At 40.9% G+C, this 23,034-nt stretch overlaps 2 protein-coding genes across 8 annotated transcripts; one reads left to right on the forward strand and one right to left on the reverse strand.

Annotated features, from left to right (window-relative positions):
• The first annotated feature begins 693 nt into the window (after positions 1 to 693).
• On the forward strand, positions 694 to 4,230 carry trim35-14 (tripartite motif containing 35-14). Of its 3 annotated transcripts, none has more exons than XM_011491248.4 (7): positions 694 to 818; positions 960 to 1,395; positions 1,470 to 1,565; positions 1,648 to 1,878; positions 1,959 to 1,981; positions 3,159 to 3,277; positions 3,360 to 4,230. In XM_011491248.4, exons 2-7 carry the CDS (start codon positions 967 to 969, stop codon positions 3,902 to 3,904), a joined length of 1,443 nt encoding a protein of 480 aa, XP_011489550.1. In that variant the 5' UTR covers positions 694 to 818; positions 960 to 966; the 3' UTR covers positions 3,905 to 4,230. The 3 variants fall into 3 exon arrangements, with proteins under 3 accessions (XP_011489550.1, XP_004083245.1, XP_020569832.1); XM_004083197.5 differs by having other exon boundaries at positions 759 to 870; XM_020714173.3 differs by having other exon boundaries at positions 765 to 818; positions 923 to 1,395.
• A 143-nt stretch (positions 4,231 to 4,373) lies between these two features.
• Positions 4,374 to 23,028, reverse strand: tulp3 (TUB like protein 3). Of its 5 annotated transcripts, XM_023952205.2 has the most exons (14): positions 21,503 to 22,949; positions 18,852 to 21,456; positions 16,238 to 16,279; positions 12,374 to 12,463; positions 12,153 to 12,204; positions 10,126 to 10,288; positions 9,425 to 9,646; positions 7,693 to 7,826; positions 7,415 to 7,606; positions 7,214 to 7,326; positions 6,818 to 6,935; positions 6,640 to 6,738; positions 6,354 to 6,525; positions 4,374 to 5,559 (listed from the first exon to the last, which is right to left on the reverse strand). In XM_023952205.2, exons 2-14 carry the CDS (start codon positions 18,905 to 18,907, stop codon positions 5,426 to 5,428), a joined length of 1,587 nt encoding a protein of 528 aa, XP_023807973.1. In that variant the 5' UTR covers positions 18,908 to 21,456; positions 21,503 to 22,949; the 3' UTR covers positions 4,374 to 5,425. The 5 variants fall into 5 exon arrangements, with proteins under 5 accessions (XP_023807973.1, XP_023807974.1, XP_023807975.1 ...); XM_023952206.2 differs by lacking the exon at positions 18,852 to 21,456 and having other exon boundaries at positions 22,874 to 23,028; XM_023952207.2 differs by lacking the exon at positions 12,374 to 12,463.
• Between the last annotated feature and the right edge of the window lie 6 nt (positions 23,029 to 23,034).

A 23,034-nucleotide genomic window follows, 5' to 3' on the forward strand; every position in this document is an offset into this window, starting at 1 on the left:
GATCCAAAACTTTTGTTGCTGGAGCAAAAAAACAAACATCATGATGTTGGTTTTTATGCTTTTTGTCAAGTGTTTCTGTTTTAGTGCCTTGTTGAAAAGTAATTTTCTGTTCAACTGAACAAGCAATAAAGAAATCAGTCTATTAAGTCTTAAATTAAACATGTGCTCTGTTATAACATTTTTAGGTTATTAAACTTTCAATTTAGTTGTTTTTAGCAGGCCTGAGTGTATGGATGCTGTATTTCCCAGCAAAAAAAGTTTTTACCAGAAAATTAAAGTAATTTTTATGAGATGTTGTCCGACTGGCAATCAGATTTTTTTAAAATCAAAATTAGCAAATTGAAAAGGTTCAAAATCTGGCTTTTGTTTTTAAGAAATGCTGTGGTTTTTGTTTTGACCACTAGATGGCGACATTACCCCACTAGTGGCTCATAAAAACCTTTATTAAAGCACAATTTTAAATTTATTTTCTTATCTAGATTCTTTTCCCTGAATCTTAAGCGATTCTTCACTATTTTAATTTTATTTTATTGCTCAAAATGTATTATGTCTAAATTTACTTTAGTCCAAAACATTTTCCTTAGATTTATTTGTTGTTGTATAAAGATATATATATATATATATTTTCAAATTAGGAGAGGTAGTTTTGCTTATATCTTACTGACTCATTTATAGATTAAACCACAGAATAATGTTGAATGTTTCCCCATTTTCGTTCTGAATGGGCTATAAAGGGTTAAGAAAATGAGCCCCGCCCCCTCTGAGTGACTCAGCAAAGCAGGAAGTGTTTACAGCTGTCACCACCCTGCATCTGAAAGGTACATCTAAACGCTTTTTCCCATCAAAACTCCTACATTTAAGAGTTTCCAGGTGATTTCTCATCCCTTTATGGTCTGAACGGATGCCGGTGTTTGTCCAGCAGATCCAGCTCCCAAACTTTGAAACTTTCACTTTCACAGTGCTGACATGGCTGGCAGGCTCTCTCTGCCTGAGGTGGACCTCACCTGCCCCGTGTGCTGCGACATCTTCAAGGAGCCGGTGGTCCTGAAGTGCAGCCACAGCTTCTGTGCGGCGTGCCTGCAGCAGTACTGGGCCCGTCAGGGGAGGAGGCGTGACTGCCCCCTCTGCAGGACCCTCAGCGTGGACGACCCCGTCCCCAGCCTGACCCTCAGGAACCTCTGCGAGGCCTGCGTGACGGAGGACGAGGGTCAGACGGCAGGCGACGCAGAGGGGGGGCTGTACTGCGACCCGGAGGTCACGTGCCCCCTCCACGGGGAGAGGCTGAAGCTGTTCTGCCTGCTGGACAAAGAGCCCATCTGTGTGGTCTGCCACACGTCCAGGAGGCACAAGCAGCACGACTGCTGCCCCGTCAGCGAGGCGGTGGCGGATGTGAAGGTGGATCCCGTCACGGTTGCCACATTTACCTGGAAAACGCCTCTCAAGTTGAACTGTTTTCATTTTCCACACAGGACAAAATGCAATCCGCCCTCAGCTCCCTGAAGGACAAGCGGGACGCTTTTGAAACGATGAAGAAGAGCTTGGAGAGCACAGCTGTGCACATCCAGGTGTCTCTCTGGTTTCTCATAGAGACAGCAGAGAGATGACGCTGGTTCACCACCAGACCCCATTTTCTTCCTCTGTGCTCAGGAACAGGCTCGGTTTGTGGAGAGGAGGACCCACGAGGAGTTTGAGAAGCTCCACAACTTCCTACTCGCTCAGGAGGAGTCCAGGATGGAGGAACTGAGGGGGGAGGAGGAGCAGAAGAGCCGAGGAGTGAGGCAGCAGATCCAAGACGTAGAGGAGAAGCTGTCGTCCGTGTCCGAAACCATCCGGGTTCTGGAGGAGGAGATGGCCCTGGAGGGCCTATCGGTTCTGCATGTGAGTCTGCAGATGTCCTCCACCTGCAGGTTCTCTCAGCTGATTTGACTTTATTCTTCTTGTGTTTGTTTTTTCTACAGAAATCCAAGAGCACTCTGGCAAGGTAATTTTGGGGAAAAAAACAGAAGAAAATAGTTCTCGGGTTCACCAGGGTTTAACCAAAAGGCAGCTGCATCTCCAGATAGAAAAAGATGCTTTTAATTTGAAAAAAAATAAATCATTTGACTTTTTTCTACAAATTTCTAGGCAAGTCCAGGCCAAAATGGACACAGTTGTATGTGCTGCAAATGTTACAACTAAACTGCATTAAATTTAAATTATTTTCTGAAACTTAACAAGCTTTAAGGTACTTCTTAGGGTGAATAAATAAATACATAAGGAATAAATCATAAATTGATGAGAATGAGGTCATAAATAAATCAATTAAAACAATTTCATTTTAAAAAGAAAAAGTCATGCAGTCACTTTTTTTGAAGCATAAACTTTATCTTCTAATGTTGACTTTTCCCTACAATTTTACGACTTTATGCTCAAAAAGTGACTTTTTTTTATTATAATTTAATAACTTTATTCTTGTAAAGTTTTCACCTTTTTCGTCATGATTTTATATTATTCTAGAATAAAGTCAGACTTTTATTTTAAAACTTAATTATCAGAAGAAAACTGGACTTTTCTCATAAATTTTCGACTTTATTCTTGCAAAACTGTCCACTAATTTTACAACTTTAGTCTCATTTCTTTTTCTTCTTTTATGGTACCCAGTTGTAGCCTCAAATTGTTTTGCACATACATGTATAAGCAGCAGTTTTCAAAAACGATCTGCGCATGGAGCGTTTTATTCTGAAGGAACCCACATCCAAACTCCTATCTTCTGCCAATATTTACGAATAATTCATTTCTGAGACAAACACGAGAGATTTCTGTGGATTTCAGGGTTTGTCCCCGGCACACAGAGATTTCTCCCATTTCTGTGTTTTTGATATTTTCTTAAGGATTTCTGCTTTAACACGAATATCAAGGCTTTTTTAACCTGTTGTTTCAAACATTTTTTTATTTAAAATTAACTTTCAGACTTACAATATTTACACTGAAACATTTTTTCTGTCTTATGTCCACTGTTAATACGTCACATATGTTTACTTTATCATACAGTATGCAATTTATGGCCAAATATCTTTATCAGATTTGACATATTTATGTGTATTTGTGTTTGATTGCTTGACATAAACCATACATTTGCGAGACATTTTGGGGTTTTTTTCTGTGCGCTGATCCTGCAGAGCCACCCATCCGGTAGAAGATCCCGTTATGGCTTCAGGATCCCTCATAAATGTGGCCAAATACGTTGATTCTCTGGCGTTCCAGGTGTGGAAGAGGATGCAGATGTTGATTAAATTCTGTGAGTTTCCCATCCAAACTCTAGAACAGCTTCTGCTGCGTCCGAGGTGGAGGTCAAAGGAGGCTGCCATGTTTTTCTGCAGACCCCATCACTCTGGATCCCAACACCGCCGCCCCCTGGCTCGTCCTGTCGGATGATCTCACCAGCGTCCAGGACAGCGACGTGAAGCGGAAGCTTCCCGACAACCCGGAGCGCTTCGACCCCGACGCCGCCGTGCTGGGCTGGCCGGGCCTTAGCGTGGGCAGGCACGCCTGGGAGGTGGATGTGGGAGACAACACGGCGTGGGTCATCGGCGTGGCCAAAGCGTCTGTCAAACGGAAGGAGAAACTGCCCTCGGTGCTGAACAACGGCTACCTCTGCGTGTACTTTTACCACAAAATGTACTTCGCAGGCACGTCCCCGCTGACGCGGCTGGCGCTGAAGACGAATCCGCAGAGGATCCGGGTGGAGCTGGACTGTGACAAGGGCAGGGTGTTGTTCCATGACCCGCACAGCAACACGCACATCCACACCTTCAAGCACAGCCTCACCGAAACGGTCTTTCCGTACCTGTGGGTGGGCTGCCGCAACAATCCGCTGACCATCCGGCCTGTGGAAGTTTCCCTCAAACTTCACCAGTTTTCCTAAAAGCCATTTTCAACTCTTGGGTCAAACTTGACCTCCTTTTTTTACTATAAAGGAGGCACTTTTAGCCCAGTTTCTAAACTTACTCGGTGGCTTTTGTTATACTGCAGATTGCTGTGCTCTTATTTTGACAAATAGCACACAAAAAATAAACAATTTGTGTATTTTTTTAAGTAATTGGCATGAAAATTTTTAAAAATGTTCATCTATTGATTTGTGGAAAGAATATGCTACTAACTGTTAAATAAGGTGTGTAAAATGATTACAGTTTCCTGCACACTTGATTCTCAAGATGTTGATTGCAAAAAAATAAAGCTAAATCTGAAGTATTTACTTGTCTTGATGTCACTTTCTCATTTTATAACGACGCTTCATGAGTCCAGATCATCAGATGATTTGTTTTTTTTTTTTTTTCATTTTTACTTTTGATTCACCAAAACCCTCCAAAAAACAGCCGGAACCAGCAGCGGGCCACTTTTTCCTCTTTATTTGTGTGTTTTTAAGACGTTTCCCGTTCGGAACCAGGTTCCTCTGCAGAACTGGCTTCACTGAACATACAAAATGACAGAACATGCAAACGTCCGTTTGTCAGTGTGATCGGTGGAAGTGTGATTCTCAAAAAGTCTTCAGCAATAAAATCTGACATTTAAAAATATATAAATAACTTTTCTTTCTTTAAAACTTGATTGCACGCTACAGACAAAAAATAAGGAATCTGAATAGAGTTTATTGTTTTTCTACTAAATTTATTGCTGGATCCTAAACCAATTTAGAGGTTTGCTTACTTAGTCTTTTTCTGTAAGAAAATAGAATTTTACATAGCAAATATTACCCTGAAATTACTTTTATTACCGTAACTTTATTTTTTCATCTTGTTATAATCTGTTCCTTAAGGCATAAAGAGGGAGTTTGATCCAGGCAGCTATTTAAGGATTACGTTCGTTCCCTTTAAAGAGCTGATTTAAAATAAGTTTTATCGCTAAAAGTGGTTATCAACTCCAGAAAATTGACTGCATTGTTTGGAAATAAAAATATGTTTTTCCTGTTATTTGTTTAACTAAAACAAAAAAAGAAAAAAAGCAGATTCACAGTCACATTCAAATAAAAACAGTTACTCACAGCAAAAAGGAAAATACACCTTTTACATTGACATAAATGGAGGCGTGATATTAAAATGAGGGTTATACGGTACAGTCATCTCTGATGTAAACGGTGTTACATTACAATCAAAACACAAAGTTTAAGATTTTGTTTTTGTTCCTGAAGTTAAAAAAAAAGATTTGACCAGCAGGTGGCGCCAAAATGCCAGGCCATGGTATAATACAAAGCAGTGAATGAACCATGACTTGATTGAGACCCAAAAAAATGAGTAAAATAAAGCTAACAGGCATGAAAGGTGACCTCAGATAAAACCGCAGAGCTCCTAAATATCACGTGAGCGTGGGAGCGGCTGGGTTTTTAACTCTTCCCTTCTTCTGTGGAAAACGTGTAATGCATGAGGCCTTCTGCGGGAGGCGCCGGCGTTCACTCGCACGCCAGCTTGCTGTCGAAACTGGAGAGGCCGATGGCGAAGGCTTGGAGCGCGCACATGGGGTAGTTGTAGTCCAGGGTGAAGATGTCTTCAGCCACACGACCGAACTGCATGACGATGTAGTCGGCTGGAGGGAGAACAGATCTTGAAGTACCGAACTCGCTACACCGCGCTTCATCTTTCACCGTCTCACTGTAGGAGCTTTTTCAGTGCACTGTGTTCTGCATTCTGATTGGCTATTGTCAATCAATCTCCTCTGTGTTGTGTCTGCTGAACAGAGTGTGTCCAGTTTGCCAAATCACATCTTAAATCAGATTTCATAATGAGCTCATTTTCAGCAAAGCTTTGAACTTTAGCCTGGTTTACACCAGTCTGTCTGGGACGCGTCTCTGCTGCGATGTGTGGGGCGTCCGTCTCACAATCGATGGTTAGTTAACATGGTCGTTGCATATAGACCCAACTGACTGCCAGAGGAGAGGTTTGTCCTGTCCCCTGTGTCTACGTGGTATCCGTGCTGTTAACGTGCGTTATCGTGTGTGCACGTCACCCAAAATGAAAAATAAAAATGTATACAGTTTTATTTTGAAAGTACAACAGGGGTTTTTTGCCGGGAAATTGACGCGTCGACGGCCTGGAATTGGAACTCCTGAGTAAAACTTGCGTAGGTGAGGGATGCATGTCAGACGCTGGAGGTGATTTAAACAATGCGATTGATTAACGAACGTTCAATTTTTTTGTGTCAACGCAACAGAGACGCACCGTAGAAGGACCAGTGGAAGTCAGGCTTTTGGGGGATGAAACAACATAGAAAAGTGAGAAAATTTTCCCATCTGTGTAAAAAAAAAAAATTTCACCAATCGCAAATTTTCTTTACTGCGTTTCCCCTGCGATAAACGAGGGAGCACAAGGACAGCTACTCACGGTCGTTGTCGTGAACGATCTGGAAGTTTTTCACCGAGGCCTGCGTGACGCGTCCGTGGAAGTTCAGCACGTAGGACTGCGTGTCGTCGTTCCACACGGGGGCCTTGTTGTGCAGCTCGATGAGGTTTTCCATGGAGTGATTCTGCCACCTGCTGAGGAGGCTCTCCTGCTCCTGTCACACATACACTCTGTCTAAATGCTGCGTTCACACAGAACGCCATTCACACGTCCAATTTGCTGCTCTACGAAATGTAATGCCCCATATTTCCACCCTCCTCACACTCACGTTCTGAGGCCGAACAGGAAGTCTCTCAAAGTTCATGTTCATGCCCGGGATGATGACGGTCATCTTCCGCGGTCCTTTGAAACCCAGCACGTTCGTTTCCTACGGGGAGAGGAAGAGTTTGACACGCCGGACCTTCGACGGACGGTGAACAGGTGGAGAGCACATCCTGTTTGCTCACGTAGCAGACGGCCGCCATCTCCTGGCGGGCGGGGCTGTCCTCCATCAGCGCCCCAACGGTCTTGCCGGGGTTGGAGCCGCTGTCGTACACCGTGAATTTGGTTCCCATGAGGTTAGACCTGATGCGAGAAATGATTGGACGTTCAGTTAGCGTCAAACCAACATCACCTGGACATGCATGAGGTCTGTTTTAACATGATGCAAAAGAAGGGGAGGGGCTTAATAAATGGTAACAGAAATAGAAGTTTAAAAAAAAAGCAGAATTTGATTCAATAATTTTATCTTTTAAGAACAATTTAGGATTTAGCATTTTTGGAGAGGAAAGAGGCCATTCCATCCTATTTCTGTTCAGTAAAAAATGGTGGCAGATCCAGGAGGCTGCAAGATTTTTATCTACCTTAGTTTACCGATGAAGCTGTCTCCCTCTCTGGACAGGTCAGTAGCGTCCACTGAAATAAGATAGTTGGATGTTTTGCTTTTTTTTCTCTTTCGTCCGGCTAAAAGAAAGACCTGGAGGGAAGACGCGAAGACGCTCTTTCAAATTAAAAGTCTTTCAAATGAAAAGGATTTCCTTTGCATTTCTTTGGGCTCCGCCCACCTTCTTGCCGTCTTCTTTTTCCATGTGCATGAAGTAGGTCGGGTAGAGGCCGCGGTCCATCCCCTTCTTATCGCGGGAGATTCGACATTTAATGGTGACGCCGCGAGGAGCAGGACTCAGCACAAACTCTTCTAGATTTGACATTTCTGAAAGCAGGTGGTCTGCTGTGGGTGACCCCGGGACAGCTACGTCCTGAAAAAAAAAATAAACACGTTCCTGTCATGTTTCAGATTTTCTTAGGTTTTTTTAGGTAACTTCTTCCTTCTTGCAGAACTCACGGAAACCTCTTTGCTGCTCGCAGACGAAGCAGGCCTGGTGGGGTCTGCATGAGGGGACAGGGAGCGTGTTCGCTCCTCCTCGGCGTCCTCTTCGTGCTCGCTGGCTTCGTCGAAGTTCATGCTTCCACACAGACCTGGAAGAGGAAGGAGAGGTCGGCCATAAAACACCCGGCTCTTCAAACCCTTGTCCTTATAGGGGATATACGGGATATCTGCAGGGGGAGAATGGTCGAACCCCGTACGAGGCACGCCGGTGGGCCCCGCATAAAATATTAAGGTCAAAGGGCACTTGACCCCTTTAAATCCTGTGGACTGCACATGGATCCTGTTAGTGCACTCTCCTTGCATGCAGCCCGACTGACAAATTGGACAGACTATACACGCAGCTTGCTAATGGCTGCAGTGCAGCTTTGGGCATCACCTGTTCATCACATCTGCTTTCAACTGAAATTATCCTCAAAAATACTTCAAAATACACTCACCCCGCGCACAACAATGTATGTTCTACTCTCACAATGTCCCTTAAGATGGCCATACCAGCCTCAGTGGAACTGCAAGACTCACCTGCGTTTCTCTATACGACCCCTCCACGGGCCGGACGACCCAAACCCTCGTACGGGTCACCCAACGGCCACAGCAAAGACGGAGCGCTACACAAGTTGTTTTAAAACCTCTTCCTTAAAACGACTTTCAAGTTTTCTTATACATTAATATTTTTAAGGATAAGCACAAGGATGTGGTGGGATTCATGGGAACTTCTCAGAAACAGGAAGAGAGGATCTCTTCTAAAAAGTAACAAAGGTTATAATTAGCATCCAAAAAAAGCTCCGACTTGTGATTTCCATTCAAAATCCTTTCAGTATTCTGTTTCCTAGTCTCAGTTCTCTCCCCTTCTCTGTGAGGTCAGCCAGAACCGTCAGTGAGTTCAGTGAGTCACTTTTAAAAACTCATCTTTTTAGTCAGGCTTTTAACTCCAGTGAGCGGATTTAGTGGGTCAGCTTATTAATGTTATTCTTTTGTTGTTTTATTGGTTTTATTGTTTCTTTATTGTATCATATTGTCTCTGATATTATGTGATTTTATGCTAGGCACTTTGGTTGCTTCTGCTTAAATAAGTGCTATACAAATAATTGATTGATTGATTGACTGACTGACTGACTGACTGACTGACTGACTGAAAGGTTCAGAGCACTGTGTAGTGGGTCTAGATGACCCCACTCCCAATGTTAAAGTGCCTAGGATAGCACAAGGGTTACAAACATAATATTTCACCAACTCTTAGGGCCACAAACATCAAAAGTCAAGAAATGTTCTCTGCAGCTGCAGGTCAATCAGAGGTTGAATCTGTCCTCTCTCATCTAAATCACTGCAGAGTGAGATAAGATACTTTTATTAGATACAGATAGGAAAAGAAAAAGTGCATTTGACAGACAATTCAAACTTTAAAAACAAAGTCTAAATAACCACAGCTTAGCAGGATTACAGCTTTCAGCACCTAAATCCTTCCTTCTCTTTATACTGAATAAACTGAACTAATGAGGCAAATATGCTCTTCCTTTTTTCTCTCTGCAGGAGAATCCTCCCTCAATATTCAAATCTTTGTAAATGGTGAAGAAGATTGGGGCTTTGAACTGTTTTATAGCAGTAAATAATGTGAAGGGAGTTCCACTGGTTTATTGGAGGCCAAAGAAGAGTCTGCAGCAGAAAACTGGTCCTTCTGTGAAGAACTCACCTTGTTTCTGCAGCATTTCGTGGATGTCCATCTTCGGTTCCAGCAGCGTCTCGGTGTCTCCGTCTCTCTCCGTCTCTTCGGAAACGGGGGACCGAGGTGGAGGCTGATGCTGAGGCTGGGTTTGGAAGGAGGGAGACTGGGGCTGGCTGACGGACAGGATTTGGATTTTCATGCCCAGGTCAGGACCTTCCGAGTTCAAGAAAGCTGCTGGACCGTCAATACCTGCAACGAGAAAAAAGCAGTTTTCCTGGATGAATTTCATATATTTTTTTGACCTTTTGAGGCTCGCCTCAGGAGATACTCTGCTTCCATTTCACCTCACCCTTTGGCTCTTCCATCTCCTCATATAACATCAATAGATCTCCTCCCTGCTCTGCCTAGCAGCTGTACTCTCAGTGCTCCACTCTCCTTCACAAACACTTTTTCTGTCTTTCTGCAGCTAAAGTTCGATTTGAGTAAAAGTCCTGCTCTCACTTCAGATGTCATCTACAAACATCTCAACGTTTCTTCAACTACATCAAGGTGTTTTTCCCCTTATTTAAACGGCTGATGTCTCCATGAAATATCAAGCAATAAAACCAAGATGGTGGAAAAAAAATCAGCTAACAGAAGAGCTAAACAAAAAAAAAAAAAACATTCTTGCATTTTTTTCTATCTCATTGAAACAGTTTCTTTTTGTAATGTGGGCCAAAGTTCAGTACCGTCCATGATGACTTCATTTGTGAAGCTGGTCTGAGACTCCACAAGGGGGGCCTGCTCCTCGGGGTGGCGGGTCCTGGAGAGGCGGGGTCGAGCCTCCGTGTTCGGTTGGACCATCAGAGGTTCCTGACGTTTCTTCCGCTGCTTCTGTTCCAGCAGCGACCTCTGCAGAAAAAAAAAAAAAAGCTGAAACCAAATCCCCTTCTGAAGACAACAGACGGGTTTTTAACGGTGGAGGATGGGAGGAAAAGGAGCTCAAAGTGCACAAAGTATTCTAAGAATGCGATATGAGCATATTGGGAATGTGGGCGTGGTTAACAAAAACCTCAGTTGCCAAAGAAACCTAAAAGTTTACTTTTGCTGACTCTTCTAAAAGTTACATAGACGTGTTTGTCACCCTCATGTGACCAAAAACTTAAATGGTTGCTATGGAGATAAAACCGACATGAATTTTTCATACATTTTTGGCAGAAACACAGAGGGAGAGCGCCCTCAACCAGTTAAGGTAGGTCAAAAGGAGGCGGCAAGGGCGGAAAGCGACATGAGGGCCGTAAAATGCAGCTAAAGGCTTAAAGTTTTTTTGTAACTGTAATCAAAATGAACAATAACTAGGTACATAAAAACACAAAAAACACAAACCAGTTGCTTAAAACTAGCAAAAAAATATTTGCGCTTTTTTTTTAGCTCAGTTATGTTTCTAGATTTTGATAACTTACTATAAGATTTCTCGTAAGGTCAAAATGACTCACCGTACTGCAAACAGAAATAATTTTACGATTTCTATCAATTTTCTTTTTAAGATTAGTGTTCTCTTCCTGTTTTTTGCTGTGTAAAATAATCTGCACACAAATATAAGAAAACACCAGGAAGCCTAACAAATGCCTCCAGTTTTAATCAACTTTGGACAACTTCTCCCTAAAGTCTGTCTGATTATAGATGGGGGTAGAGCTGAGCTGTTTCGGTCTAATTCACATCGCTGTCGTAGCTGGAGATGCATTGTGCAAACACGTTAATTACTGTAATGCGCCCGGTGGACAACAACAACTCCTGCAAACCGTTCGCTGAGATGGAAGGGACCGCCATGGCCTGTCCCTTAATTGCCAGACAAACAAAAGCTTTTCATGAGCAATCGGTCATTAAGCTAACACGGACGAAATTCCATCATATGAGCAGCAGCATCTGAAAAGAAGATATTTCTGCAAGATTCACAAGAGTTACAGAATATAACTGTAGGTTATGCTGGACGGACGGACGGACGGACAGACAGACAGACAAGGATTTATTGTCATATGCACAGCTTACACTGACATACAAAACAATGAAAGTGAAAACAGTTATTATTTTCTCCCGCAGTGAGTTATTTTAAGGCGTTACATTGTAAAAGCTTGTTTGTTGAAACCGAGAAGTTGATATTTAGCGTGCAGGACGTGACCTCATTGAGGCGTTCACACTCCTTCCTGGGTAAAAACTGAATTGAATTATTTGGACTTTTCCTGATGTGCAATCAAAATAAAGTAGATCATTTGTTAAAGAAACGCAAAACCCATGAAAAGAAAATACATTTTGGGGAAAAGAACTAGACGCATGATTAAAACCGAAACATTAGAGAAAAATGAAACAATTCTGAGAAAAAAAGACAAAGTGGACGGTACAGACCCGCTCCATTGTGGCTGTGAAAAGAAGTTTGGTCCTGCTAAGTTTCTGTGCAAACACTTCCTGCACCCTATTGCGTCCTCTGAAGGTCTGCTCCGATCCAGCACTCCAACAGACTCTTCTGCAGCCAACTGTCAAGCACCAGTGTGTGTGTGTGTTGGTTCATAATGCTGCCAAGCAGAGCAGCATGTGTGTTTGCTCCTCTCAGTTACATAAGTGGAGAAGACTCTCAGCAGAGGCTGCAAATGTGCTGCCAGCATGAAGTGCAGGAGGCGCCTCACTCGACATCCTCATCTGACCCTGGACTGGACTCCTCCCCGCCTCAAGTCAGAGGCTGGAATCATCAGGAACTGTTCAGAACACAAGCTTTGTTCACCTGTTTCTCCAGCTTCTGCCTCATGAGACTGCTGCTGTCGTCCTCAATGCCACTGAGGAGCAAAGCAGAGGACAAGCATGAGTCCCTCTGTTCAGCAGACAGAGGCCCTCAGCATCAACACGACCACATCCGTACAGTTGAATCAATTAGAAAAGGAAATCAGAATGGCATTCATCAGCACTAGCCTTGATTGGAAACCAGGCTTTTCACATTGAATTGACCTGATAGGGATGAGCTCATGTTGCTTAGCTACAGTGGGAGCCACGACTGTCACGACCGACTCCGAGCATCCAGGAAAGTGTGTCAATTGTCTGTGGATGTTGGAGAAACATCAGCTCGGCTCCTCTGGACGGAAAGGACCAGGTTGATTTCACAATTCCTCTTTCTTACTGCGCCTTTGAGCGAAAATATACCCCCCCCCCCCCGACACGTCCTCAAAAACTCACCAAAAATTGCACGGCCTCCGGTGAAAATTCGTTTGAGGTGTGGTGAAATGAACACCCCCACCCCCTAAAAAAATGATGACAGCAGGAAACAGTCTAAAACAGGGGTGTCAAACTCATTTTCACCGAGGGCCAAGTCAACATAGTGATTGTCCTCAAAGGGCCAGACATAACTTATACATGTAACTAAATATAATGAAAAACAAATGTAACTACTCCTTAATGTTAAATAACTCATTATTTATTTATTATAACATTTTTTTTTTTTTATTATAACATTTTAAAGAGACAATTGCAGTTGCATAAAAAAACATGTTTGCTTGTTACTCTAACATAAATCCTTTTAAATTAGATTCTGTCAGGTTAGGTTATATGGACAATGTTCAAGTCCTAATGTATGGTTAGGACTCCTCCTCTAGGATTCCTCCTAGATATGAATAAATGCACACCAATTTTTATTTTTTATTTTGATAAATTAAAAACTTTTATGCTCTCGCGGGCCACATAAAATGACATGGAGGGCCACATTTGGCCCCCGGGCCTTGAGTTTGACACATGTGGTCTAAAACGATGAATGGGGTCAAAACCACTTGTGGGGCTCTAAACCAAAACATGTGTCAGGGATTTCAAAAGAAAGTTTTAAAGTCATTATGGGATGGCCACAGATCCTAAAGCTAAGTGGCCGTTTTTGGCTAAATTTGACAATTTTTACCATCAATGCTTCGGAAAAAAAAAACTTCTGTTTGAGCCATTTTCATGAAAACTCCCACAAACGTTGCCAGGTTACGTCAACAACCACAACTGAAGTTTGGTTGACCTTTGACCTCGGGAATCTTGAATTTTCTACAAAAGTGACCTTTGGTAGCTTATACAAATTTTAACTCCTCCAAGGAATTTTCATCTATGTTCTCCTAACTCCTTGAGCATCAATGGGAAGTTACTTTGAAAAAAAAAGTTGGTTTGTAGATTTTGAACGGCGTCAGTGTGGCGAGCTAGCTAAAGTGACGTTACCTTGTTGCCTACAGGTTTCTAACCGGAATATTATGGAAATTGAATACATGAATCCTTGGCTCAAGCTGAATAATACAATTTAACACACCCTATAAACATATTAGGAATGTGGGCGTTGTTAACAAAATTCTCTGTTGCCAAGGAAATACAAAATTTACTTTTGTTGATTCTTCTGAAAATTACATAGGCCTGTGTTTCACCTCCAGGCGACCAAAAAGTTGAATGGTTGCTATGGAGATAAAGGCAATACTAAAGCCACCATTTAAAAAAAAAGTATTTTAGGGTGGCAGCAGTAGAGGGGGAGAGTGAGGGGCGTGTAGCGGCCGCTCGGCCAGTGAGGCCACGTAAAAAGGTGTAACTGGGTGGAGGCGGGGCCAGATAGCGCCTGTAGGCCAAACAGGATAGCTTTTTTAGACTCAAAAGTAAAAGATGAACAAAAACAACAGATACTCTGTTTACTAAAACAGAGTTTCTGATTAGCTCGGAGAGATGAAGGATAAAGTGCAATGCTTTCAGTCGTCCTTTCATCTTTCCCCCCAAACTCTCAAGCATGACCCTCCTCTTTTTGCCGTGGAAAAGTGGAGGAGGCGTCTAAAAACCTTTAAGGGAACCTGAGAGCTGCGCTTGGTGACAGAACAGGAGAATGGAGAAAGGTGGAGGTCATTAGATCCACTGTGCAGATGTTTCTTTAGGAACATCTGTCAACTCACAGACATCAAAGTACATCAAAGAATATGGCTTCCTAAAGGATCTCAAAAAAAGAACAAAAAAAACTGCTTGATTAAGAAACATGAACACATTTTTCATGCTTGCAAAATTTTGGTCCAAATCTAGGATTAATCCAGAGGAGTGAGATGCTTTTGTGTTCAAATGTTTTCTTTGCAAACCAAAATAAGACAAAGTGATATTAGGATAATTTTAAGTAAAACATTGAAAAGCAAGAATGTTTGTGACTTTATAATCCATGTAAACACACACATACAAAAATTATATGTATATATAGTATGACTCATCACTTCCTGTAGTTTGGCGTAGTGAGACTCCAAAGGCCCATGATGGGAGGCAAGTTTTCAACAAACTTTCATTTATTCACCTTTAATTCATACAATGTTATGGGGGGTTAATAATGGATTTAATTCTGTCGTCTTCACAGGTCTGAAGCTCAACAAAGTCATAGATGACGTGACGGGGCTGGATTGCCACATCAGAGGAAAAAGTGTTAACAAAAGGATATGATTGGATCTGCCGCGTCTCAGTGTTTATTCTGCATTTTTTAGGCTTCTTCAGCAAAAACCCTTCAGTTTCTGAACGACCTTTCTGTATTTTCCATTGGGACGATTTTTCTTAAGAGGATTTATAAAATGGTTTGTTGTGTTCACTAAGTTTTACATTTTTAAATTGACGCATCATCACCAAATGTAGCTGCTCTGTACAAAGGGAGAAAACTTTAAACAGGCTTCAGAAAATCCACAGAATTTCTTTTTTGATGTTTTTCAAAAAAAACAAATTTAAACATTCAAGGTACATTTTTAAAGAGATTTTTAAATGTTAAAACATAATATTGAATTATTTTTTTACTTTTTTTTTTACATTTATTTATATAGTTAGGAAAGTTTAAATAAAACTTAAAAGTTCCACTCTGATCATCTTTTGCACTTTTAATTATGATTATGCCGTTTTTAGCCAAATCCAGGGATAAAGGTGTCTTTTCTAGAACATATTTTATGTTGAGATGTACTAGTAGTAGTTCATTAGAAATTCACTTCTGAGTTGTGGGCTGGACTATTGACATGGAGCAACCCCACCCCCCCTTCCCCTCTCTGTTGCTGAGAGCTCAGAGCAGGGAGCTTCTGGCTTTTCTGCATCACAAATAAACATTTTTCCAAACGTCCTTTTTTTTTCCGTTTGCTCATGATTACCAGTGGTTTGAATAAAGAAATGCAATTTTGAGCTTAATTTTCTTTCTATATGTCCTCCATCATCAGTAGAATGGCACAAGAACATGTTAAAAACACCAAAAACACCATTTTCCTAAGAGTGAGTCTTTAAGGTTTCCTTCTCCAAAAGAGTCCTTGTTTCCGTTTCACAGAGAATAGGAATGAGTTTTATTCTGAGCTATGCTTTTGGACCAAAAACTACAGACCTTATTTTTAAAATCATTACACTGATTTTTTGCTTATATGGGACAGAGCTAATCGCCAACACCTTACTGACTGAATTCCACATCATCATCCACAGGCTGAGTTCTGCAGGACGGTTCAGTTCTGTTCATGTCGGGGTGTCTGTTGTCTTCTACAAAGACAAAAGCTTCCCTGTTTCCTGCTCATCTTCAGAAAAAAACTCCTGTTAATTCTCAGTGGTTACCATCTTATATGCTTAGATTTTGCCGTTTCTCCTCCGCATTCTGACGCAAGTCAATGAAAAAAAATAAAAGTCAAGTACACCAAAAACCTGGTGTGCATCACCTTTTATGTAAGGCGACATGATTTATTCACCAGGTCTGTGGACCTTTCAGTAATCAAAACCACACCAGATTTCCCCTTAAATTCCTTTTTTACCTCCAGGTTGTTTGTTCAACTGTTGTTAAACAAGGTTTGAGTGCACAGTTGTGTTGTGTATGCTGTTGTGTACCTTGATGTTGAGTTGGATGAAAAGCTGGTGGAGGTGGAGGGTCTTCAGAGGTAACAGGACGACCAAACACATAGCAGACGAAGAGAAAGAAAGATGAAGATTTGGTTCAGGAAGACAACAAGATATTCACAGCAGGTGGTCAATGGTTATTATCATTATTGTTGATCCAAAAACAAAACCAACAGAACAGCTATAGACCCGTGTATTTCAAAAGTTGTAGTAGAGTAAAATACTTTTCTTTTCTTTTTTTAAAAGCTTTGGCAGTGCACGTGTGTGGGGAGGAGCCATGGCGCAGTCCTGAGCGATCAATGTTTCATTAGTCTGTCACAGCTTTGGTGACGAGACGAGGACACGCTGCCGTTGGGATGTAACCATGGTAACCGCAGCTCAGTCAACCCTGCTCCTCACCAGCGGCGATTTTAAACCCTTCAGTCCCATTTTGCCCACTCCAGGACGTCGTCCTCAGACTGACGGCAGCATCTCCAAAGCCTGAGCGATCACTGTTTCACGGTCAAAAAAAATCTCATTCATTTAAAATGTGAGGCTCTAAAAACACTGTAGAAGCCATGTCTTCTCTATCATTTTCAGTTCTCTGTTGATGACAACACCTCAACTTTTTTTACAAGCTGTGACCTTTTTTTTCGGGTGTTAGTTTAGATTTAACAAAATCTTTCTAGGTATTTCTCTTCTCTGGAGTCATTCTGAGTCACTGATGTGCTCAAAGATCCACTTTCAGGCACCTCATGGAGGAATCACAGGGAAATCTACTAAGAAGTCAATAAAATTTAGCCCAGTTCCTCAAAAGAACCTTCTGAATTAGCTAGAAAAGGAGCATGCTGCCACAGTGATGCTGAGGAAGAACGCCTGAAAATCGTACAAATTAAAAACTTCAGGTGTTGATGGACCCCGAAAGGACCCCAGAACGACAAGAAAACATCTCATAAAGATGCAAAAACAAGTCATTACAAACAGAACAATGAGTTCTGGAGCAGCAGGAGCTGAAAGGCCTCATCAGTGCCGAAGTCTTAATCCACGGCAGTGAAGGTTTGCAGCAGCCGTCGTAAAGCTCTGATCTACAGAAGATTGGTGGAACGTGCTGATGTGGAAGCAACACAAATCTGACTCAGCTGGAACTGACGAGCATATAAAACGGAAACTCTGGTTTATTTCTTCTGACTGTTAATGCTGAGTCGCACTTACAACGATGGTTGCCATTTGTAGCCCCCAGAGGAGTAATTGTGTCTACGCATAAGCAAAACAAAACCTGAGCCAAGTCCCACACAGAGCCTGGAAAGTTCAATGAAGATCCTCAATGGATTCAAGTGTGCAAACAAAGTGTCTGAACATCCCAAAGAGCTTTTCCTCCTTTAAATCTGTCATTTGGCTTTAGTCTCACAAGCTTTCATTACTCAAACAAGTTTACTAAATAGCTCCAGAAAAAAAAAAACTTCCAAGTTACCACATTTTGAGAAAAAAAGACTAAAATAAAAAAAGCACAACCTACTTACTTTAAAGTTTTATTTTAAATTAAAACAACAGATTATGTATTTTTATTTCATTTAACACCTGAATGTGCCTATGTCGTACTAGAAGCAGAAGCTTTACAGACCTGAAAGCTCCATCTTGGAATATATTTTAAGTCCCTCTGCTATCATCTTTTGATCTATTTTCAAAGCTTTCCCAGTCATCTTTTAATTATGATTCTTTTTAGCCAACATTTTTTTTAAAGAGTTTCATTCTGTTGTTGGTGTAGAGCAACCCCACTCCCTTTCCATTAACCATAACTGAAAACTCTCTGTTTACATGCTTTCCCACTAGCTTACAGTCCCTCACACCCCCAACCTAACATTAGCGGTGACCCAAAAATTGGAAGCAATACCGGATCTATCCAGGTTTTGATCCAGATTCCAGCTCAGATGAGGAAATCAAAGACGTACATGGATCTAGTCGTCTATAAGTAGATGCATCAGAGAGGAGCGGATGGGGCAACACCCTAAAAAAAGCTCTTTTTCAATTGGCATTTTATTTTCATTTGTTTCTGATTCACAACAACCTTGAAAAAGAAATAATCAGAGATGCAATTTTGAGCTTCACTTTCTTGACATGTGACCCCCATCATCGTACAAATTCTAAATGCCACTTTCATCAGAGTGGTTCTTTACATTTTAGTGCAGAAGTATTTGTTCTATTTTCTGCATGACATTTGGTCTGTTTCTATAGAAGGGTTAATGTTAGAGAAACAGGATTTCAGTAACATTCATGTGTTCAAATCATTATAACTAAAAAAATTCTTGGGTAAACTTTAATGAGCAACCAAATCTCACACACAAACACACAACTCTAGTTACAAGAAACACAGTTCAAGCTTGATGCTCTAAATAAGTAACAACCTGCTGGTGGAAACATGAGCAACAAGCACAGCCCGACAGTCCTACAGGTCAGCAGGTCAGACCGTCCAGCCAGCATTAGGAAATGACTGTCGGGAACATAAATCCACTCTGGGATCTATGGAAATCTTAGCTAAATTAGGAGAAAACAAATGAAAGACTAAACCACATACAACAGGCAACAAAGAAAACTTTTAAAGCACCTCAAGGATAGTGAGCAGAGCTACCTGTATGACCAGCGGCTGTAGGCGGGCTGGGATCCCTCAGTCTTGACAAAGTCCATGGATGCAACTGCAGGGCTGCTAGTCCATGAACGGTCTCACAAAAATGCTTCAAACTTAAGGAGAACGTCGTCTACAGGTCTCAGAGCTTTATGCCACTGAGACAGAGGAGCTAGAATTCGCCCCACCCATGGGAGTGATGGATACCAAGGAAGGCTGAGGTTGTGAGGCTGGCACTGTTACCATGACTTCACACTTCAGGTAAGACAAAGGCTCCAAGCGAGGGATGGATATGAAAGTGACATCCCTAAATGCCAGCGTGCTGCACAGATCAGGCGGCGGCAGGAACCTCTGTACGCTCTGCAAATGTCAGTGCTGTGCTTTCTCCTTTTTGTACTTTCAAATATAAAGTCAAGCCTTTTAGAAGCAATCGCTTCTAAAAAACGCGTTGCACAAACTGCTTTTACTTAGGTTTTCATTATTTAGCCAAAAAGCGATCTTCCAGTAAGAGATTGCGCCATCCGTTGTTTCCTCTGACTCATGAGAGCATCAGAGCAGAAGTCTGCGGAGTTTTATGTGTCACACAGGAATAACTGTGAAGAACCACTCCTTTTGAAAAAAACTTTTTGATCAAAAAACACACAAGTAGCCCTACTTGTGTGTTTTTTAATTATGTTTTTACCCTAAAAAAAAAAACCTGTGTTGTTTTCTAGGATAGTTTCTGCAGAGCGGCAAGAGTTTATTAGAAATTCACCTCTGATTTGTGGGTGGGGCCGTTGGCATGGAGCAACCCCCCTCCCCTACCCTGTTGCTGAGAGCTCTCTGTTTACGCGCTCTCCCGCTAGCTTACCCACCCAGCGTATGTCCAACATCACAAATGAACTCTTTAAAAAGATGAATTTTTCATCTGCTCCTTATTCACAGCAATTTGAAAAAATAAACGACTAGAAGTAATTACATTTTCTTTATATATGTCCTCCATCACCAGAAAAATGCCACAAAAACATCTGAAAAAAACACAACTTTCGTCAAAGTGGATCTTTAAACAACAAAATAAAAATCTCTAAAATGAAACTCACTGCCAACTGTGCTCAGTCACTCACATTCAGTGTATGTTCACACCTAAAATACTCACTTAAACAACAAAAAGCAACTCAGATGAAATGTAAAATTAAAAACAAATGCAATACAGGGGCTTTTTTCATTTGTGATTGTCTGTTTTTAATATTTAATTTTTTCTCTATTTTAAAACTCAAAGAAAGGTTGTGTTATGTAGTGAATCTCAGAAACAGCTGTAAATAAAGCAGAAGTCTGTGGATGAATCATTTACCGGAGGGAGTAATTACTGAGCTGCAGGCAAACGATGGAAATCAGCTGGAAGGTTGATCATAATATTAGTTATCGCACGAGATGCAGAGAAAAACACTTCTGACTCTCTAAACACAAACACTCTTGGTTCAGGTCAGGAATGAATTTATCACCGCTGCACAATCAATAACGTGAAGTTTTTGGTCATAAATCCAGATCAAGTCCCAAGGTAACAATGAGCACTACATTGTCCCCAAAACAGCAATAGTCTTTTGAGACCGACACGAGACAGTAAGATGGATAGTCTGCTAAGTATGAACATGGTAAAATTAAAATGAACATCTAAAAGGTCCTAAAGAAATCCCAAGTCCTCATATTTGAGGCCAATAACAAGGTCCAGCTTTCAATCAGAACCACAGAAATAATACATTGTTCATCAGTTTATATTTCTCTTTACAAAAATTCAAAAGCAATGTCTCACATTATAATTTAAAATACATCTGTTAAAAAAATGACACATTTAAAGGTGAAATCTTTAGACTTAAAAGAAAAAAACTAATTCTAATTTGTGATTGATTCTAACCCTAACCCAAACCAACTGTGACTACCGGTACGCATGTTTTTAACTATTAGTAAGGCACACAAAAACACAGAAAATGGGTTCAACAAAACATCAATTCATCAAATGCAGCTGTACACAACGTTTTGACTCAAAGTTTTCTGTGTCGCTCACAAAATACCGGGAAGTTGAGATGAATGACGACGGGACAGACCCACACTGACGGGAACATTCCACTGTGGTCAGAAATACGGAGCCATGGTGGACCCCTCCTCACCAAACATCCTCCTCTTTCTCCCCTCTTTCAAACGTTTTGGACACGACTTTCAAACAGGACAACATAACCGTGGACATTCATTCTGATTCTACATGACATTTACCGGTACGTAAGCCGGCCTCACCACGTCATTATGAACACTGCCAGTTCTAGGATCTGTAACTAAAAGAATCAAAAAGGCAGAAGCAACTGTTGATAAAGGACAGAATTTAAGATCAAACTAGTTTAAAAACATTTCTAGACAGTAACATTCTGCTTCTTGGGAGGTGGAAATCAAATATTCAGAGAAGGATTAACAGGACAGCACCGTTTATTTTGTCTTGTCTAAATTCATAAATAAATAGATGAATAAGATCATGACTATCTTGTCCAACAGAACACCTGTTTGTCTAACTAAGACACTCAAAGATGAGTTTTACTGCCCATTTCTACACTCAGATATTCATTCATTGTTTTTCATAAAGGACCTTTGTGGCGACCCCTGATGGGAAAAGCCGAAAGGGAAACAACAACCTTTCAAAATCCTCTTTTATTTGGTTATTTGCACATAATCAATAACACATGTAGAACTGGCATCACTAAAGTTAGTTGCTGTCAGAAAAAAGAAAAAAAGAAATAAAAAATAACAGAAAAGTTTACTTTTCACTGCAAAGATACAAGAAATGTTGAAAATTAATTAATTTGATGAATCAAATCTTTATTTGCATTTTCATTAAAGATGGATGCAAATGGTCTAAACTGATTGGAAACATATCCTTATTTTATTTTATTTTTAATTTTTCATTTCATTCATGTATACATTTGTTCCTTTCATGAAAATGATTGATTGTCCAATATGTTTACAATGCTGTCCTACAATATTGAAAATGTTCATGATTGGAAGGGAGCAGAATTGAAAAATACAATTCTTATAATTGTCTGCTCCCTTTTAAACATTGCAATATATTTACTATTCCACTATTATTAGTGGAAGCTAAAGCGTGTAGCTGTGAGAGATTCAAATAAGTTGCATGGTGCCGTATTTCTGCTGCGACCAGGATAGATGTTTTGCAAATGGGGCATGTTTTAGTCATTGTTAGTCACTTACTCCATTTATATATTTTATCAATTAAAATGAGGGGTTAGTAAAGACAATGATTCATGCACACAGTCAAATTCCACGAATACTTTTGAGCATATAAGAAGAAAGAAAACACGAAAAATTGACATGTTCACACACTGTATGTATTTTTCTTCAGGTGTTTGTCTGAATTTTAGTTTGGACTGTATAAAAATCCATGATTAAAAAAATATCTGACATCCAATTGAGCATGCGCGTAGGGTTTAACTCAAATATTATAATAATCTGTTCAAATATGCAAAAATTAAATATTTTTACTTAGGCGAGGGGGGGGGCATTTTCCGCCAAAAACACCTCAAAATGATAGATGAGAATTTATTTTACACGTAATATTTACATGAAGCTGGTATGTTCCTATAACTGTGGTTGTAAATGCGTTCGCTTGAAAACAAGCCAAACACACAGAAAACAAACGCTGGGATTTATAACTTTCCCTGACCGGTCCTTCTTCCAAACAACCGTTAAGTCGCAACTCACTAAAAAAATCAAACTAAAAACATTCTCAGTTAATTGTCATCAATTCTATAATTATCAGGAGTTGAATATCAAAGCTACCGTACAACCGTTAGAAGCTAACGTTAGCTGCTTCAGCCCGTTTTCCGATGTTTGCGATGCCGCGTTTTATCAAAGTTAAAGGCGACACTTAAGTTTTCCCAACACAATTCCACGGACACGAGCGGGATTTTCACGCCACAATAGACAAAACTGAAGACCAAAGAAGTCCGTGAATAAGTAAGGATGTATTTTCAAGGCTTTACTCTTACCTTATGCTGTAATAACTCATGTTTATGCACGGTTACTAAGGAAAAGGCTCCTCGAAGAAAAACGCTTTTTGCGGACGCAGGAGCTGCGGATGAATACTCTGCCTTGGCAACCAAGCGGACCAATAACGAGCACTCCTATTGGCCGGCTGTTTTCCTAGAAG

Source organism: Oryzias latipes, chromosome 23 (assembly GCF_053564925.1).
Source record: "Oryzias latipes strain Hd-rR chromosome 23, Olatipes_Hd-rR_3.1".
Classification (NCBI taxonomy): Eukaryota; Metazoa; Chordata; class Actinopteri; order Beloniformes; family Adrianichthyidae; genus Oryzias; species Oryzias latipes.

Bases quoted from the DNA above. Each gene is read 5' to 3' on its own strand.
- trim35-14 (XM_011491248.4), top strand. From the start codon at position 967: ATGGCTGGCAGGCTCTCTCTGCCTGAGGTGGACCTCACCTGCCCCGTG. The intron at 1,396-1,469 runs GTGGATCCCGTC...TTTTCCACACAG, and splicing joins AGGCGGTGGCGGATGTGAAG to GACAAAATGCAATCCGCCCT. The intron at 1,879-1,958 runs GTGAGTCTGCAG...TTTTTTCTACAG, and splicing joins AGGGCCTATCGGTTCTGCAT to AAATCCAAGAGCACTCTGGC.
- tulp3 (XM_023952205.2), bottom strand. From the start codon at position 18,907: ATGGACTTTGTCAAGACTGAGGGATCCCAGCCCGCCTACAGCCGCTGG. The intron at 9,647-10,125 runs GTACTGAACTTT...TTCTCGTTGCAG, and splicing joins AAATGAAGTCATCATGGACG to GTATTGACGGTCCAGCAGCT. The intron at 7,607-7,692 runs GTGAGTTCTGCA...TTTTTTTTTCAG, and splicing joins CGAGCAGCAAAGAGGTTTCC to GACGTAGCTGTCCCGGGGTC.